Source organism: Zingiber officinale, chromosome 2B (genome assembly GCF_018446385.1).
Source record: "Zingiber officinale cultivar Zhangliang chromosome 2B, Zo_v1.1, whole genome shotgun sequence".
Classification (NCBI taxonomy): Eukaryota; Viridiplantae; Streptophyta; class Magnoliopsida; order Zingiberales; family Zingiberaceae; genus Zingiber; species Zingiber officinale.
The window spans coordinates 141237520-141257371 of record NC_055989.1 but is presented as its reverse complement, the minus strand read 5'-3'; the positions used below and the strand labels follow the sequence as shown (position 1 = coordinate 141257371).

Below are 19852 nucleotides of genomic sequence, written 5' to 3'. Positions count from 1 at the left end.
TTAACAACCTCCCCGGTTGTAAACAAGTAATTCGTTGTGTCTCTTCCTTTTAGTTTATTTACTTTGTTTATGCAAGTGTTCAATTTAATTACGCTATAAAGAACGAGGAAGGTTCGTTTTTGATTGTAGGGATATTCTCCCCCCTCTAGCAGGCCGCTAACAGGACCAACGATAGTGTATGAAAGTGTCTAGGGAAATAAGGTAATGAATGACTTACAAAATCATTTGATATGATATTGAAAATGAAAAAATGTCTGATCAATGAATGGCAAATACTCTAGTTTCTTTATATAAAAGAGACGTACAAAATTGTGTAAACTATATGAGTATTAAACTAATGAGTCATACCATGAAACTTTGAAAAAAAAATAATAGAAAAAAATTAAGGAAGCAGACCATGGTAATCGAAAATTAATTTGAGTTCCTACTTGGAAGGTCAACAATAGAAGTTATACATCTTCTTAGACAACAAATTGAAAAATATTGGGAGCAAAAATAAGATCTACATATGGTATTCATTAACTTGGAAAAAGTTTATAATAGAGTCCCAAGAGAAATTATATATAGAATTCTAGAAAAGCGAAATGTTAGAGTAACATATATTGAATTAATTAAGGATAAATATGAGGATGTAATGACTAAAGTAAAGACTTTAGGGGGAGTAACTGAAACATTTCTAATTAAGATAGGATTACATCAGCTTTAAGTTCCTATCTTTTTATATTAATTATGGACAAATTCACTACATATATTCAAGGCACAATACCGTGGTGCATATTATTTGTAGATGATATTATTTTAGTATATGAAGCACGTGAAGGAGTAAATGCTAAACTAGAATCTTGGTGAAAAACACTAGAAAGAAAAGGTTTTAGGCTTAGTAGAATAAAAACGAAATATATGAAATTTAAGTTTAGCAATATTAGACGTAATGAGACAATTGTTAAAATAGAATATGATGAATTGGGCGGACCCGAGAGCTTTAAATATTTAGCATCATTTTTACAAAACAATGGAGGGATTGAGAGAGATGTCTTATATAGAATACAAGTAGGATGGTTAAAATGGAAAAGAGCGTCGAGTATCTTATGTGACCGTAAAGTACCTCTAAAACTTTAAAAAAATCTACAAAACCACATTTAAACTTGCTATGTTATATGAAGTTGAATGTTGGGCTATAACTCGAGCACATGAGCAAAAGATGAGAGTTACAGAGATGAGGATGTTAAGGTTGATATGTGAATATACGAGGATGGACAAAATAAGAAATGAGAGCATTAAAGAGAAAGTCGGAGTTGTATATATTGAGAAAAAACTCCGAAAGATACATTTAAGATGGTACATGCATATACTTAGACGACCAATAAATATAATGTTGCAGTTAAGCGATGTGAAACTATAATAAACACATATATCAAACGAAGAAAAGAAAGACCAAAAAAGATTTTGTTAACAACAATAAAATAAGATTAAATTTATTTAAGTATAGATGATACTATAGGAGGAGATAGAGTTCAATGCATGACATAAAAAGATTCATATAGCCGATCCCACCAATGGGATAATGCTTGGTTGTTGATGTTGTTGGTGTTGTTGTTGTATTGAATGAAACTTCTATTTTTGATAAAATCTAGAGACATCGATTTCTCTTCGTTTGTCGATTTCGCATCTTATTTTCTCCACAAATTTTCTGTAACATCAGCCCACAAGATAATTACTATTCTTTCTAGTGTTAGTGGGATAACAATTATCCTAGAGGTTGAAATGACGGAGAAATTGTGGAGAAAATAAAATGAGAAATCAAGAAACGAAGAAAAATGATTTTCTTTTAGTTTAAAATTATTGAATAAAAAAGATCACAAATAATAATATAAATTTAGAACCTTCAAACCACAGTCTAATAGTCCCTGACGAGTTTAGATCCTCTATCCCGAGATTTTCGTGTCTCCGTATTTCTTCGTCGATCAGACGGTCATAATATTCTTGTGATATACATTACATTCTTGAGATGTGATCTAGCTCGTCCGATTGACGAGGGGACATAGGGACATGAGAATCTTAGGATAGAGGATATGATCTCATCCCTGATCCGCATCATAAAGTCAAACAACGATAGATAGAGTTGAGATGGTAATCCATATTTTTAGTAATTAGAATCAATTTTTTATTTATTATCCAGTATTTTTTTTGTCGTCGTTATTAATTAATTAGAAGATAATTGCCTCTTTCTCTTGCTCTCTAGTGAATGGCGTTCATCATGTTTCCAGCTTTGGGACGTCTCATTCAACCAAGCCATCAGCCGCCGTCTATTAAAATTCCATGGCTTGATTATGGTCGGAGTAGTTGTTAATAGGGGAGCTAGCTGCTTTCCATCGGTTTAATTAATGGCGAAGCGTTGAAATCTGCATGCAAATTGCAGTGAGGTGCGAATTAAGGACGTTGACGGGCCAAGCCACCATTCATGCATTTTACGTGATATTAAGTTGCTTTGGGGCTACGTTTAGTCGACAGCAAATGTGAATCTTGATCGCCATCCTTTAGACTCAATCGATCGTCGTCTCGTGTGGACGTAAACTTTTTCAGTTTATTTGGAATGATATGAAATTCAATTATTTTTTAGAATTGAAATTGAATTTGATGTTTTAAAATAATTTTTTAGTTAAGAATTGATATAGAATTCAATTCTAATTTCATCAAATAAGGTAAAAGTAAATAACACCTCTTTATGTGTGATTTAGATAGGGAATTCAATATGTCCATTTATCCTCATTCTCTCTTCTTTGTAAAAAAAAAAATAATAATAATAATAAAATGATAAAACATAAGAATTTCATCATTTAAATTATAATTTATTCCAAACATGAGAATTAAATTTAATTTATTATAAAATTCAATTCCATGATTTAAATTATTTTCAAATAGAGGGTAGGGAATACGCTTATGTCACATGGGAGTCCAACTTTCATGAAGCCAGCGAATTTAGTGTCAATTTAAATAATGACAACTAGATCGATTATATGTGGTCAAATGCTCGTCATCAAGATAACTGCAATGAAAAGTAACATATTTTCCAACGCAGTATTTATACGTAGATAATTCATATAATCACGAATTAATTTTGATAGATCAGAACTAGGACGGTAAATGAGTTCAGCTAAGTTTTAGGATATTCAAAATTTATTTTATAAGATAACTGAGTCAAGTTACGTGAATTTAAATTGAACTAAGCTTGTAAAATGATTATTTAAATTTGACTTGATTTATTTTTTTAATGAGTTTGAGTTTGTTTAAAGTTTGGCATAAGTTTAGTTCGTTTAGATGTTATCGAGTTCTTAATTCAAGCTTGGTTTGTTCGTTTAGATGTTATTGAGTTCTTAATTCAAACTTATTTGATTGTTTAACACTTTTAGTTGTTTGATTGATTATTAAGCTTGATAATTTAAACTTATTTATTTATTTATTTATTTATTTTAGTATTTATTTAGTATATTGATAAAATTTTTATTAATGAATATCGTTCATAAACATTATTTATGAATGTTAAGAGCTAAATATATATGTGTTCAAGTTTTTTTATTTAATTTAACGAGCTGTTTAAGATTGTTTAATTTGTTTAATTAATCTTGTATATATTGAACGAATATAAATAAATTCTTACAAAATCGAACATCAAATTTATTTCATGAATACTAGATTCATTTACTGTCTTAACAAGAACTTAGCATATTTAGTGCTACCATCGAAATCATAATTATTATTATTATTTTTATAATTATTGAGATTCTATACTATATTTTATCATAATAATTTTTATATTCTTCACTAGAGTTAAATATCTATAGTAAGTCGACTCCTCCAAAAGTAGATTTGTTTTACTAATGTGAAGATTTCTTGAACTAAACCTCATTTCATGGCATTCAAAAGAGTAGATTTGTTATTTGCTCGAGCATTGAGGTTAAATACAAACCTATAGCTATGTAATGCAACATTAAATCATTTGACTTCAATTTTTTCTTTTGAAATTACATCTTTTTTATGTTATTTTATTTTATTTTATTTTATTTTGATCATCACAATACATATATGCAAATACAAATATAAATACAAAAACGTATATATGATCTAATCTCAGTTCAGTTCACCCTCCTGCAATTTACTCTAATCTCTCCTCTGCTTCCTGTCAAGGGGCTGATGTTTCCCATCCTCACCATGGCCGCCGTGAAGTCGGAATTAAAGGTCGCCGGATTGGTGCTGTAAAGGCGGACCAATGCATCCTGAGACCCTCCATTGAAGAGCTCCTGGTCGGAGTGCAGCAGCCCCTGTTGCGCCACCAAGTTCTGGTAGTACCTATTGTCGAAGCCCACGGGAGTCTGGAGGTCGAGCGGCGCAAGGTTGGAATCGCCGCCTGAGGACGGGCAGTTCCGCCTGCGCAGCGCCGCGAAGCTGCTGTTGATGTTGCTGTCGGTGTAGATGTGGGAGCGGAAGGTGGCGCACCGAGCTTGCCCGATGGTGTGCGCGCCGGAAAGCGCGGTCATGTCACGCGCGCTCAGGCCCTTGGCCGAGAACGCCGCCACCAGCTGGGCGAGGCTGAAGCCGGGGCCAGGGAGGTTGCTGTTTGCCGCGCTTTGGCTGGCCGTCCTCGCGTCCCTCCGTCCTAGTTGCACCGTCCATGTCGGTCCACCAAGCTACATATATAATTCCACACGATCAATATCAATCAGCAAAGACTGTACTAGTACGGCGAGGGAGGGAGACGGTGGCTCGGCCGGATTCATCTAGCTTACCTGGACAACCCCATCACGGGCGGCGAGCGCGAGAATATCGGCGCAGGAGACGGTGGCTCGGCAAGCGGATTCCACGTTGGCCTTGATGGTGTCGATGACTTCGAAGCCACGCACAGAGTTCACATTCGGACCGGCGTTTTTCTCGCCGGTGAAAGTGGACGTGTCGTCCAGAAGAATCGATCCGTCACATCCCTAAATTAATAGTAAAAATCAGTAATTAATTATCTCCAAAACTCCCTGTAATTAACGACGGAAGTTAATCAAACACAATCGCATGCATGCACACATTGACGAAGCAGTCATGGAAGAAGAGGCGGAGGATGGAGGCAGCCATTCTCCTCTCCCGGTTGACGGCCTGCGTCATGGCGGATCGCACGACGGACTGCAGGTTGGGGCATGAACTGCTATAGAACGTCGGCGACAGCTGAGCGTCGACGGCGGCTCCGCTGAACAGCGCAAGGACACCGAGGAGGAGCGTTATCTCACCGAGCAATGCCGCCATGGCTAGCTGATATTGATCACAAGTTAACCAGAGGATTGCAGGATATATATATATATATAGCGTCGATCGATCGTTTTGAAAAGTCACCGGCAGCTCGTTGACTTCAAACATTGTGAGCTCTCCCAACAGTGTAATTGCTTAATTAATTATATATAAAATGGAATGATAATCTTGGCCACATGCAAAGTTACGTGTACTGAAGGCAAAGCTATCTCTTGCATTAATTCGTTTGTCGACATACGGGCAGTCGTCGACTGATGTTGGATTTGTATAGATCAGCTAATTAAATCGCGAGATGATAATTGGTTTAATTTAGACTGTAGTTTACTTAGAGTAGTGTTTTAAGTGAAAGAATATTCGATTAAGATATTGCTGTGGCACTTGTCGATCGTGAACACTGATCAAAGTACGTGGAAGATGTGGGCAATTTGACACCATGTGGATGAACTTCAATTGTTAAAATACGTGTAAGATGTGATGTTATTTTGGCATTTGCTGATCATGAGCTTCAATTATATATCGAAATACATGTGAGATGGGACGCTCGTGATTATCCTAATGTTGTACGTAGTATTTTTATAATAATTATATAATGATAGGTTGATTGTATCAAAATAGCTCTGGTATATTATCATGGAATTAATGAATCAATTTTTCTATCTTTTTTTTTTTTGTATTGCAACTTAGCTTGCATTCACATGATTGATCATTAGATTTGTACACATGGAAGCCATTAGTTAATGAGCAATGTAGAATTTGATTGCATGTTAACTCATCTTCCATTATCGTACTTAGATCGCCTTGGTATCTCGGACCATTAAGATAGTGATTTCTTCCGAATTCCTCTAAGTATAAACTCATGGCAAGGTTCCTTATCTAGTGAAGTTTGCTCCTTCTATGCCTCCCTACTTAGAGGGAGTTCTCTTGTGCCTTTTCAAATTCAATAGGTTTTTTCTTTATAACTTTTTCTCCGTTCACTGTCTCTTCCTTGAGTTACCATATAGCACCTCCAATTGTGAATCTTCTAGAACTTGTAGGTTCAATATACACTCACTACAAAGAAGAGCTATTTCTACAATAATAGTTGATCCTGTCTAAAAATTGGAGGGACGACACGCTACGCAAGTGGCGATACGGATGACTGGCAGAAGACTTCGCTATGGGAAGAGAGAGACGATGAACTGGAACAGGAAGAGAACTCCGAGCGTCTTTTTCTTTTTTTGCACATACTCAAGAGAGCAGACAGAACATCAGTGCCCAAAAACTAGAGAAGGGGTCCTTGACGAAGGTCTTCTAACGCTCAAGTCAGCATGATATCTGAGTAGAAATTGGGAAGATCAATAGTAGATGTGTGCGCGTAAGTAATACTACGATAAAGCATGCATACCTTGCAAATGGAGAGGATCTCTTTATACACCACCTCTCATAACCTTCGTAATCATGATGTGGTAGAGAATGTCAAAGGTTGTCGAGTAATGGAAGACATACAGCCTGGGACGATGTACAGTAATCATTCGAGGAATCTTCCGTTATCCATATATATGTGCACCTTTTTTATCTTTTATAACTTACTCCATTAATGAGACGGTTGAAGGAATACGCTTTCATATGTTGTCAGCTGATGGGAAGTGTAATCACCTTCGAAAAAGGTTCTGGTGAATGCTCACATTATAATAGAGGAATATTCTTTGACAAATAGTTGCTATTTCGACATGTTGTTGTGATTCTCTGACCATGTTATCTGCTGAGTGTATCTCAATTGGGTCCTAAAACCGGCTGACTATATATCCATCCTTCCCTTAAGCTTCTCGATTATACACTAGCGGTGCTGGAGATCTGTCCTAGAAGTAATATGAAGCTAAGTCCCCTAGGTTCGGTCTATTTTTTAGCTAGCCGACCAACCATATATATTGGGATACTTGCCTTTAAGGAATGGGGGACTGAGTCCCTAGAGATTCGATCAGTACTTTAATCCAATTGTCCATATGAGAGAAGACTCGCCTTTGAAGCGAGAACCTGAGATCTGGAAATCCGACCGAGTTTATACGGAGAATTGCTTCTATATGTATAAGAGACGAACTTGCTAAGCTATGTAAATATGACCGGAGTTAATTATTATCGACTGACTATATAAAGGAGGATTAACATGTGAGAAAACTCATAAGGTCGACCGATCATATGCTGTAAGACTTGTACTAAGTGGGAATCTGGACCCCTTATTCTGGCTAGAATTATGACCGGCTAGATCTATGATAAGTCGGATGTCCCTTAAACTCGGCTAGCTATAGACTGCTCGGATATATGATAGATGTTTCAATACAATAATAGGGTGCTAGGTTCCCTAAGTTCGACTGGCCTCTAGGTCGGTCGTATTCATTATGAAGGCCTTAGTGTTGGACGAATAACAAAGCCTCATGGAGAGTGACACGCTGGTTGCCACTCCTTGATCTTGACTGCCACATTATCTTGACTTTGATTGCTATGTCATATCTAGGTCCATCTTTAATATCCCGTAACACTAGTCTTCCCTTTATGTCTAGTCGAAGGATGCTTGTAGTCGACTGACTCAACCTAAGTCCTGCACCAGCTCAATCGACCATCTTATTGGCTCAATCGAACGGACGTGTGTTCACCCATCTATTATAGCTATACTTAGTCATACTTTTTGAAGAATTGCGTGTCAGAAGGCTGATATGACCCGTAATGTACCACTGATATGTGGGAAGGTGTTTTTCCAACGTAATGATTGGCTATTTCATCCATCATAAATGTCCATTTATGGGTGAAGGTCATGTGCCCCACTAATACATGTTTTGAAGTGACAGCTGACACACGTCTTTTCATACGGTGATGTATGTAAATTATATATGTTTTGATGCATTATTTGACGCATATCTACTTGTATTTCATGAGTATAATCTATGTTTATTGCACCATATTTCATTATTATGTCATACTTTCATTCTATTTATTCGAAGATATGCTCTTTGCATGTTTTAATTGACAAGACGCCATTTAGAGCGAAATTAGAGCCAAAACGCACATAGGAGCGAACATATAAAAGACCAGCAACCTGGTTGTGCCCCTGGTACGGTCGTGTGTCTCCATTCACACCACACACGAGTAGGTTGTGCCACACAAGTATGGTCATGTCCCAGCAACAACAAAGAAGCGGCGGAAGGTCATGCCTAAAGGAACGGTCGTGCCCCCATCAGCAGCCAAGAAGGAGCAACTGTGTGAAACCACATGGTCATGCCCCTCTCTAGAGCCAAATTGTGTTTCGACCGTGCCAAATGTCATGATCATGCTAGGATTCTAGAGGCGATTCAGAGGTTGGTCGTGCCAATTGACATGACCGTGCCTCTCAAGCTATGACAATTCACGCCAAGGCCATGGCAAAAGGGCATGACCGTGGTGGAGAAAACAAGAGGGTTGTGCCCCCTTGCTTTAAAAAGGGGTTTTCTCCTCTCTTCACTCATTTTTAGCTTAGGGCTCCGCTCCATTCCTTGGAGAAGGGTTCTCCCCCTTGGGGGAATCCTAAAAGATTCATCTGTGTCTATCCGTCCACCTCCAAAGCTAGGATTTCATCCAAGAAGACTGGTGACACATAGATAAACATTCTCCTATCTTTGTCTCATGTATTGAGTTGTAGATTCTTATTCTTCTTGTTTCTTGGTTGTATTTCATACACAATGGAGTAGATCTCTAGATTTATGATGTAGGGAGTATTTGTGATACAATGTTAATGTATGAATTGTTGGGGTTGCAAGGTTGCAAACATAGTTTCACATTGAAAACACATGGAAAAGATCATGGGTTTATAAGAGAAAGATATCTCCATTGGCATGAGGCCTTTTGGGTAGAGCCCAAGAGCAAAACCATGAGGGCTTAGGCCCAAAGTGGACAATATCATGCTATTGTAGAGATATCTAAATTCTTTTCGATTCTACAATTGGTATCAGAGCCCGGACTGCCAGAAGGTTTAACCACCGACTGTGCACAAAAGCTATGGTCTGATTGAACCATGTGAGTACAATATTGACCTCGAACAAAGAAAATGAGGGCTTCTATGTTCAGATCAAGAGGACCAGACACCATGCAGGAAGTCCTAGTTGCGGCTAGGCAAGCAAGTCCTAGTAGGTCGAGTGGACCGAGGGGCAGGAAGTCCTAGTTGCGGCTAGGCAAGGAAGTCCTAGTAGGTCAGGTAGACTGAGGGGCAGGAAGTCCTAGTTGTGGCTAGGCAAGGAAGTCCTAGTAGGTCGGGTAGACCGAGGGGCAGGAAGACCTGGTGGGTTGAGGATCGAACGTGGAAAGCCCATGGTCTTTTGTTTGAGGGGGGGGATTGTTGGGGTTGCAAGGTTACAAACATAGTCCCACATTGAAAATACATGGAAAGATCATGGGTTTATAAGAGAAAGATATCTCCATTGGCATGAGACCTTTTAGGTAGAGCCCAAGAGCAAAACCATGAGGGCTTAGGCCCAAAGTGGACAATATCATGCTATTGTGGAGATATCTAAATTCTTTTCGATCCTACATGAACTATGTATATATCATTTCCTTGTTTAATGAAGTGTTTATGACTTGTTCTTGTGTAATGAGCCTTGTACATATTTGACAAAATGTGTGTGTGGTATATGCATGTGGATTGTAGTGGATTTGTCACTTTATAGAGGAGAAGTACTACTAGATTATATGATCGTGGAGCCTTGTGACGGGGGGGGGGGGGGGGGGAACCCTTTAAGCGGACCTTCTAGGATAATCCTCTTGCAAGAAGACCGATTCACTACAAAGGAGTATTTAATTAGAGTTTAGAGGGTTTCTCTCAAATTAATATTAGGAAGTGACTTGTGTAATCTAGAACTGTATGATCGAGGGCCCATGTGACCGAGGATAACCCTTTAACCAGACTTTCTAGGTTACCTTTTCTACTTAATTGCATTAATGTACTATTAGGAAATAAATTGGATAACTCTAGGATTGTATGACCCAGGGGAGGGGAGGGGGGTTTGAGGGAGCTTTAGGGCAACCCTTTAACTAAGCTTCCTAAACTTGCTTCTTTACTTAATGACGTTAGAACTTGGGTAAACTCTCCGGTCCAAATCTTCATGGGGTTGAGCCAAACTTTAGTTAGAAATCTTATAAAGTGTAGGCATGGAGATAAGGAGATGAATAAACCATAGAGACATTAATTAACATCATAGTGAAACTGAACTCCTAGAATCATTCATCCATCATCCAACTCATTCTTCTCTCTCTTACTCTCTTAACTCTCTCTTCGCCAACTCTCTCTCTCTCCCATTCTCTCTTTCCTTCAAACTCTCAACCGAATTTTGATTGTCTGATAGAATCATTCATCCACCATCAATTAGTGTTTAATCAACAGTCCTTATGGAATCGATATTTTTATTACTTTATGACAACCATGCACTTACGGGTTGTATATATCAAGGTTTAAGCGTTATTACTAGGGACTACATATATAACATTAGTAGATAAATACTAGAGTTAGTCTAAACTTTATTTTTGCTTTTTTCTTTTTGTAAATATTTTCTGCAATTTTCGCTCTGCATTTACTTTGCATTTGTTTCTTATTTTTATTTCTACAATTTCTTTTTAGCACTTGAAATTCTGCACCTTGATATTTATTTTCAATTTCTATATTCTATTTTTCTGTATAATTTAATTTCTGCATTTCAATTGAATTTGGATTTTACGATAAGTTTGTTCTTATATGCAAAGATCTAATCCTGTAAGAGAATTATTACCCATTGATCCTGAAATTGATAGAACTTTTTAAAGAAGAAGAAACCTGTAGAAGCAATAAGAGGAACAAACAATCTCTCAAATGATAAACAAACCTCTCAAGGATTACATAGCACGTTATGCTCATGGGTTTCAGTCTAGCATTACCAGATCAACTATTGAAACTAACAATTTTGAGATAAAACCTACGATAATTACTATGATGCAACAACATCAGTTTAGGGGCGGACCACATGAAAATTCAAACCAACACCTGGAGATTTTCTATGAGATATACGGGTCCATGAAGATGAATGGAGTTCCAACAGAGGTAGTGAGATTAATGCTATTTGGTTTTTCTTTGAGGGATAGAGTCAAGATGTGGCTCACTTCTCTGCTGGCCAACAATATTACATCATGGGAGCAATGTGAGTAGCTATTCCTTGACAAGTTCTATCCGCCAAGCAAAATAACACATATACAGAATTTGATTGCCAGCTTTAGGCAGGCTGCCACAGAATCTTCGTATGAGGCTACAGATAAATTTAAAAATATACTCAGACTATGTTCACACCATGACTTAAAAAAATGGTTAGTGATTCACACATTTTATAATAGCATCAACTATTACACTAAAGTGTCTTTAGACTCTGTAGCTAGAGATGCACTAATGAATAGAAGTTTAGATAAAGTCAAAGATATCATTGAAAGTGTGGCTCTTAATTACCACCAGTGGGCATTAGAGCGAAGTGGAAGTTCTTTCCCTAAAAATCTAATGAAGGCATCATGCAAGTTTGATGTTGATACATTAATAATGTTAGCAAGAATGGATGCCTTATCAAAGACTTTCAAATCGATGGGGACCGGTATGGTAAATGCTATTGTAGGAATATGTGACTCTTATGGAAGTACAGAATACTTGCAAGAAGCTTGCCCACTTAGGGTCATCTCTTCTCAACGTGAACAATTTGAGAAATGTGATATTATAGCTAGTTTCAACCCAAGATAAAACAATCCATACTCCAACACATATAATCTGAGCTGGAGGAACCATCCAAATTTCTCCTACAAGAATAATCAAGACTAAGGGCAACCTATGGGTCAAAGGTAGAGTTACCAACTAGGGAAACAACAAAGCTATCCATAGCAATAATAGCAACAGCAAGGCTATCAACAATCCGGCCGATTTGAAAAGTTGCTTGAGGAAATTCTTGCGACACAACTAGAGATAAAAAATGACATCAAGAAACTCACTCAAAGGGTGGGAAATTCTAAAAAACACCAAAATATTCTTGATAACCAAATAGCACAGATAACTTCATCATCCTCAAAAGCACCAAGAGATTTTCCAAGAAAATCATATGTAAATCTTATTGAGTATTGCAATAGAATTGAGTTTCGGAGGGGACCATCCTTGGGAGATCCCCAAGAGACGGCTCCTAATAAAGGAATTGACATTTTAGGGGAGCCCTCTCCTCCATCTCACTTAAGTGGCATATAAGAAGAGGAGGAGAGAACCGATAAGGTTGAAGAGCTTCCTCCACTAGTTACCCAAAGTCAAGCAATTCCTTTTTCCAAGAGATTAGCCAACATAAAAAAGGATGAAGAATTTGATAAATTTTTGAAGAAAATCAAAGAACTTTGTATCAAAGTCCCATTGATTGATGCACTGCATTAAATGTCAAAATTTGTCAAATTTCTAAAAGAGATTATGTCTACCAGACTGAAGAAGGAAGACTATGAGACCGTGACACTAACCGAGGAGTGCTCGCATTATTTCTAAACACCATACCCCCAAAGCTCCAAGATCCGAAAAGCTTTTTTTATCTCTTGCAAGATATGGACCACCAGTATTGAGAAGACTTTTATGATTTGGGAGACGAGTGTTAGCCTCATTCCTTATTCAATTTGTAATAAATTATGTTTTAAAAATTTTAAACTTACTACTATGTCACCATAACTAGTAGATCACTCGTGTAGGTACCCAATGAGTAGCATTGAAGATGTGTCAGTAAAGATGAGTGGTTGTATCATACATACCAATTTTAATTTGTCGTGCTAAACATGAAGGAAGATCCTAAGATCGCAATAATTTTGGGAAGATCATTCCTTACCACTGTAGGAGCTATCATTGATGTTAAAAATCATAAACTATCTCTCGTGATAAGTGAGGAAAGATTGAAATTTGATCTATCTAAATCTCCTAACCATGTCTCTCTTCTTCTAAGTGACTGTAGCAAGGTAAATGCATACCAAACAGAGGAATTAAAGTTCCATCCTCATGGGAGGCTGCCGGACACTGCATATAATCCGACAAGCATTGGGAGAGGGCCCCCAATAAAAAATGAAAAATATATCTGCCCAACAAGATCCCGAATGAAGGAGGGACCTTGAACATCACAATCAGAGGGAAAAATCCACCCCTCTGATTACATAGCTCTAGGACGAGCTTAGATGAGATCGAGCTAAAGACCTAAAACAAGCGTTGCTTGAGAGACAATCCAAAGATTTCTTATTCATGTGTTTTGATTTTCCTTTCTTTATCAGTTTATCTAATGTGCGTTAATTTTATTTTTAGGTTTATTATAGCCTCCACAAGTTAGTCATGATCCGAGCTCTCTAGGTCTATCAGCCAATTTTCATCAGTTTTTACTAAAATCGACTAATGGACCTAGAGAGCTTGAAATGATATAGAATCATGTCCTATATATTGATCTAATTCTCTTGATTATATTCATGTCTTCAAATATCAATTTGATATACTATATTGAGAGTGGTGATTTTTTAATACGAATGTGTTTAAAAAATCTAATTCATGTTAAAAAAATTATTACTCTCTATATATTATTACAAATTATTATTTGAGGATATGCATATAATCATGACAACTAGACAAACACATAAAATATGATTCCATGTCATTTTGAATTATTTATAGGTTTATTAGCCGATTTTGACAAAAATTGATGGAAATAGGCTGATAGATCTAAAGAGCTTGGAATGATATGTACCAGATTTTATAGGTTCGTCTAATTCTCTTTATTATATCCATATATTCAAATATGAATCTTTTTTTAAATATGAATAAATTTTTTTAAAAAATCCGTCTGTTATAATGTAGGAATGTTTTTTTCTTAATGTTGGGCATGTGATTTGGATAATTGACAAAGTTCGGTAAAAAGCTGTATACTTAATGTCCTTTCTTGAGTTTAAGGATTTTTTTTTTATATGTGTGGCCTAGATGCATTAAGAATTATTGGGGAGAAGAGAAGAGAAGAGACAATCTCGAACTTGCTTGTGAATCTCTCATGTTAGCAGAACATTTAGAAGTTCATCATGATTGTTCAAATTAATGCACACGATAAGCTCGAAACTTCACTATCGAAAACAACCTTCCTGCTCTGGTACTAGTATGTTGAAAATTCATGAGAATTTTCTTAGAATCCAGATTTACAACAATTCGAAGCGTTGCCCTTCAACAAGATACAGTCTGGTATTCACAAGGTATGCTAGAAGGAGAATTTACAAAGAATAGAGGAGCAAGATTGACTCTTCTTGTATTATAATAAAAGAAAAAGAAAAACTTCTCTTACAGGGGAGCATTGCCCCTCTTGTTTGAGAATATAAAGAGTAGAGAAGGAGCCTTTGATTTATCCAGTGGCCGGTCCGTAGAGTCGGTCCATCTCGAAGATTAGTGGGATACATGAATTAATAAAAACATAATATTGGTTAGATAGATTTAGATAATCTAAGTTACTAGATAGATCAAATGATTCAATGGTCTACATAGATTATTAGATAATCTAAGTTATTAGATAGATCAAATGCTTTAATGGTCTACATAGATTATTAGATAATCTATGTTATTAGATGGATCATATTCCAAGCTAAGTGATCTAATGTCTCTGCCATGGTTGTTGCCACCTTTTATCATTTATATTTTCCAAGTTCTAGCAATTATTCAGTATTAGTTGAAAAGTAGTTCCCTTTCCTTCCTCCTCCTCCTGCTCTGTTAGTTCAAGACTAGTTTACTTGCTACCTTATCTAACCAAAACCTTCCATTTCCTGTTTACTTGAGGTTTTCTCTCGTGTCCAATATATTTATTCATTAATTTTGTACCTGCTCATCCTGAAATTTTCAGGGTGTCTACTGGTACGAGGAAGAACTGGTAATTGTTGGTTGGAGCTACCTCAGTGGGTAAGTTTGTTAACCAAATCCATTCCATTGAAATTAAAAAGTCATTAAGAATATAGTTTACATAATAAGTAGGATTAAAAGTGGCGTGATACAGTACTGTTTGAGATTGAGAAGAATAGGAACGAACGAGATTCTCATTGCTTCCTAGACAAAATCTTGGTTAGCATCGATTAGTTTTTACATCAGAACTAAGCTAACGATCTCCTTGAAGAGAGCACCGAGGAGAAAAACTAACATGAGCAAAGCGGCAAAGACAACGAGGAAAAGCAAGACAGGACAGGCCGGTTGAGCAGCATCTAACACTAGTTAATGCAGTTAGCATTTGGGACAAGGCGGCGGCGGCGGAGGCGGAGATTGAGAAGCCACTTTTCCGTTGCAAAAGAGTCCGGCGGACTCGGGAGAGCCGTTGTGGCGCCAAGAAGAGCCCGATGGCGGCACAAATCCCCTCGGTAGCATTGCGGAGAAAGTTGCTTCACTCTTTGACCTTCTGGCCGTCTTGCCTCTTCTCCCTCTCCTGATTGATCTGCTCTTGCTCTTGCCGCTGAAAGCCCACGGCCGCGGCTTGAGGACGTGGACTCCGTGGCCTCCTCCCCGGACACCAGAGCTGGAGAAGGACATGACTGGAGGGAGAGAGGAGAGGAGGAGGAGGAGGAGGAAGAGGAAAGAAGCCAAGGCACCCATCAGAGAATGAGGATGGTTGCATGGGGAGTGCAACAAAACAGAGGAGAAGCGGGCGCAAGAGAGGTTAGGGAGTTTAGTATAGTACCGTCAGTTAGTAGTTGCCAACCTCTTTGAAAAATGAGAAAAAAACTTTCAAGCAAAAAGAATCCCTGATCATTTTTGTTGTTATCATCATTTAGAAGCAAAGGCATGTCCAAATTCTTAATGAACTGTATCAATGAGATTTCAGCAACACTTGCACTTGTGATTTTGGTTAAAGAATAAAGTATAAAGTTTTCTTTCTTTTCCAACACATAATCATTGGTTGCTAGCTACATGTTGATGTTAGTGACAAACTTGATGTATGTGATCACCACTTTGCCAAAGGTCAAACACAATGATCACGATCTTCCTCCTCTAGAAGAAACAAATGGTCTCCATCTCGAATAACTCTAATGTCATCTATTTCTGCATTCTCTTGATTGAGCACCTTTGTAGGCTGATGACCAATGAACTTTTCTCCTGCACATTTGCCAATTAATTAGTCTCGATGATTGATCACTGCCGTAGTCGAAAGCAATACTCACTAGCAATCTCGAAGAGGTCCTCCAAAGAACCAGGCAGGTTTATGAGCTTCCCTCGTTCTTCCTTTGAACTTCTTGTCTTTCTTGAAAGAATATGAACGACGACTCTTTTTCTAGGCATCTGCACGCTGCTATCGTCGATCGAACTGGCTTCCCATGATTCTTCCGTTTGGACTTTGTAAGACTCCTTGCAAGAAACAAAGCTCTGTTCCTCTACTCCAGCAGCTGATAGTTGTTGTAGTTTTATTTTCTGTAAACCGAGTCAAGAAGAATCAGGCATGGCTTCTGGCAAACAAGGCATCGATCAAAGATGCAGATGAATGAATACCTCTAAAAGATTGTTCATAACCGTGTTCGCGTCTTCGACGTTCTCTTTAATCAAGTTCATCACTGTGGTGCTGCTCAACCTTAATACTTGTGTTAGTTCGACGGTTCGTGCAGTGAATGGCTGTGGGCTGCAGCATAAGACCCCCATCTCCCCAAACACTTCCCCTGCTCCTAGCCTTCCATGAACCTATCGAACACACACACACACAAACTTTAAGAGACATGTACTAGTACGAAAATCATGAGGTGAATGAAAGTAACATACTTGTTCATTCCCATCAACATTTGATCTCAAGTCCTGTGATCAAGCCAAGTGTTCAGATATTCAGGACACAGAGATGATTGTCGAACGAAAGCAACTGGTATTTTTTTTTCCTTACCACAGCTCCTGTTACTATTATGTACAGATCGGTTGGCGCCTCGTTTTGTAGCATCACATCTTCCCGTGGTGGGAAATACTCGGCCTGCGTCTCTGTTACCTATTCATTTCAAGAAAGTGATACAGAAATATCAGCTCCGGTCGTTGAGGATTAGCTCGACGCCAAGTTCAGATATTTTGGTGTCTACCAGTTGATGAAGGAAGTTGAAGGAAACTCCACGGAAAAGGTAGGCTTGTCGTAAAATCGGAAAGAAGAGCTTATTCGCTATGCTGGAACGAATTCCCTTGGGAAGATCATTCAAGGGGTCTTGCAGCTTCAGCCCCTGCGTTTTGAATCTCAAGCATATGTGGGAGAGCATTTGGTCCTTGATGCGCTTCGGCAGATGATTTCTTGCTGCGAATTCTGAAGCTGCCTCAATCGTGTCCCTCTGTCGCATCAAATCATTGTCAAAAGGAGAAGTTTTAGAATTAGAAGATGATGAATAGAGGACAGTGACTACTACTCAATTACTGTCGATGAGAAAAGAGCAACAACACATACGAAGTGTCGGGTGCGGCTGGTTCCATGGACGACGAGGTTCGTCATGTTGCCGATAAGGTAAGCTGTCAGCCCCAAGTTAAACAACATGTAGAAGATGTCGAATAGCATTTCTCTGGTGTTTTCAGCATGCAAGTCACCATAACCGGTTGTTGTCAGCGTCGTAATGGACCAGTAAATTGCAGTTACATATCTAACCCATAGACTTTCAGATTTAAAGCTCGGCATGACTGAACCTATCCATGTTCTTCCGGGATTAGGGTACCGGTCGGCAATGAGATAATTGAAGCATCCAGCGTAGTGCACGGCGAAGAGAGTTACCTGAAGCCAATTAAGCAACAAGTGTGACCACACTACTCTTCACCACCAGGTAGATTTAATTTGTTTGGACACGAAAATTAATAGTGGAGGATCGATAGGGTGAAGGCTTACTAACACCAGCTTTGTGCATCGCGTCCAGAAGTAGTTGAACCTGATGTCCTTCTCAAGCCTAAGGAAAGAAATTAATGATGTGGCACGCAGAGTTAAATATATATTTTATCCAACTTGAAGGCGCGGGACCGGAAGCAGACCTCGAAAAGAGAGAACTGACCCGGCGGAGCCGCCACAATCGCAGCATGTTCAGCGTTTTGAAACCGAGATCATTGCCGTCGCCTCGGAAGAGAAGGCTGATCGCTTCGAATGGAGCGGTCGACAAGATGTCGAAGATGAACCACGAGGATAGATATCTGCAAGGCCTCTGGCTCGATCAGCAAGAAGCTTTGGATCGATCATCGATCATCTATATATATATAGAATCGTGCGCACTGACCTGACTGCGATTCTCTTCGGATCGTCGATCAAGACGTACGATCTCCGGTCAAGGTATGCGACGAAGAAGGTGAGTACAATATCGATCGCGAAGAAACTGTTGAGGATGCTCTCGACCCAGAAAAGCTTCGCCGGCAAATGCCTCATGAATGCTAGTTCGAACGGACAGATCCAAGCAGAATAAACGACGAGTAGGATCAGGAACATCTGCCAAGCTCTGTGGACATACACCAAGAGTATACTTATGATCAGTCGATCGGAACGACGGACGTTTTAATTAGATAGATCGAAGATCTAGCTAGAGCGAGTAGTTCCTCACCTGTAACGAGAATCAAAGGGCGACACTATGAACCTCCTCAGCTTGATCGACTGGTTAATATTCGCTCCCAGAGACGGCAGCAGGTCACTGGAGAAGCTGTAGCTTTCCCCAAAGGGCTGAAGCTTGGATTGTGCACCACAGAGGAGCATGCTGCGTTTGTCCTTGGAACGCGAGGCTATAATTGTGTACGTTGAGCAGCAGTTATGGGTGGATCTTTATATACAGGCAAAGGCAGAGCATTTAATTAATTAGTCGACAACAGAAAAGAAACTGCGCCCGAGCTGGGTGCTGGTCTCCAAGGACAAATAATCACATGCTCACCATCAAAGATTTTTTTGAACGTGAAAAATGGCAGCAACGGTTTACTTTGCTAGCAGTTAATCTGGTACTAATATAGGTAATGAATTGAATTAATTGATTTTATATTGGTTTGGTTTATTAGATTTTAATGGTAAAATTCAAACGGATAGCCAACTCATAACTATCAGAGCAGTTACCAGCTTTTGACAGTTCTGAACGTTCACATGTGTAAAACTCCGATCGATCGAGAGGTTGTTTTCGACCCGCGCACTGCTGTACTTTGATTGCCACGTTCAAAATCAAAACCATTCAGAGATTGACAGGGAGCTCTAGACCTTGTTTGTCTCTATCTGTGTGCCAATGTGCCATATTTGGTGATTAGGGAGGGAGCTGGGAGCCTGCGGAAGCCAATTCCACTTTGGTTGTTGATCAATCAAGTGGTCGTGCTGTTGTGCCAGCGTTCTACTGGCTTCTAATTTTGAAAAAGGCAGGAGAAATGTTTTGGACGGGGTTCTTCGATCTTTCATATCATCAACTGCATTCTCATTGACTCCCCTATTTTATGTTTTAGTTGTTGTTATATCATATATTTACCATTCAAAATTGATTAATTTTAAAATAATTGATCCAATTTTATAGAAATTTTCTATCGATCAATAATATTTTTAAACCGCTTTTCACTGAGGTAAAAGTTTTTACAAGTACA

General features: G+C 38.5%; 2 protein-coding genes across 4 annotated transcripts; both read right to left on the bottom strand.

Moving 5' to 3' along the window:
- Positions 1 to 4049: 4049 nt before the first annotated feature.
- LOC122049608 (peroxidase P7-like) lies at positions 4050 to 5371 on the bottom strand. Its single transcript, XM_042610973.1, has 3 exons — positions 5071 to 5371; positions 4785 to 4976; positions 4050 to 4685 (listed from the first exon to the last, which is right to left on the bottom strand). The coding sequence occupies exons 1-3, from the start codon at positions 5284 to 5286 to the stop codon at positions 4134 to 4136; spliced, it is 960 nt and encodes a 319-aa protein (XP_042466907.1). The 5' UTR covers positions 5287 to 5371; the 3' UTR covers positions 4050 to 4133.
- Positions 5372 to 15333: 9962 nt separating this feature from the next.
- On the bottom strand, positions 15334 to 19047 carry LOC122047476 (potassium channel KAT3-like). Of its 3 annotated transcripts, XM_042608804.1 has the most exons (11): positions 18847 to 19047; positions 18529 to 18744; positions 18290 to 18445; positions 18150 to 18207; positions 17721 to 18038; positions 17368 to 17607; positions 17181 to 17279; positions 17066 to 17098; positions 16802 to 16987; positions 16477 to 16723; positions 15334 to 16411 (listed from the first exon to the last, which is right to left on the bottom strand). In XM_042608804.1, exons 1-11 carry the CDS (start codon positions 18993 to 18995, stop codon positions 16278 to 16280), a joined length of 1836 nt encoding a protein of 611 aa, XP_042464738.1. In that variant the 5' UTR covers positions 18996 to 19047; the 3' UTR covers positions 15334 to 16277. The 3 variants fall into 3 exon arrangements, with proteins under 3 accessions (XP_042464738.1, XP_042464739.1, XP_042464741.1); XM_042608805.1 differs by lacking the exons at positions 18529 to 18744; positions 18847 to 19047 and having other exon boundaries at positions 18154 to 18207; positions 18290 to 18431; XM_042608807.1 differs by lacking the exons at positions 18529 to 18744; positions 18847 to 19047 and having other exon boundaries at positions 18154 to 18207; positions 18310 to 18430.
- Between the last annotated feature and the right edge of the window lie 805 nt (positions 19048 to 19852).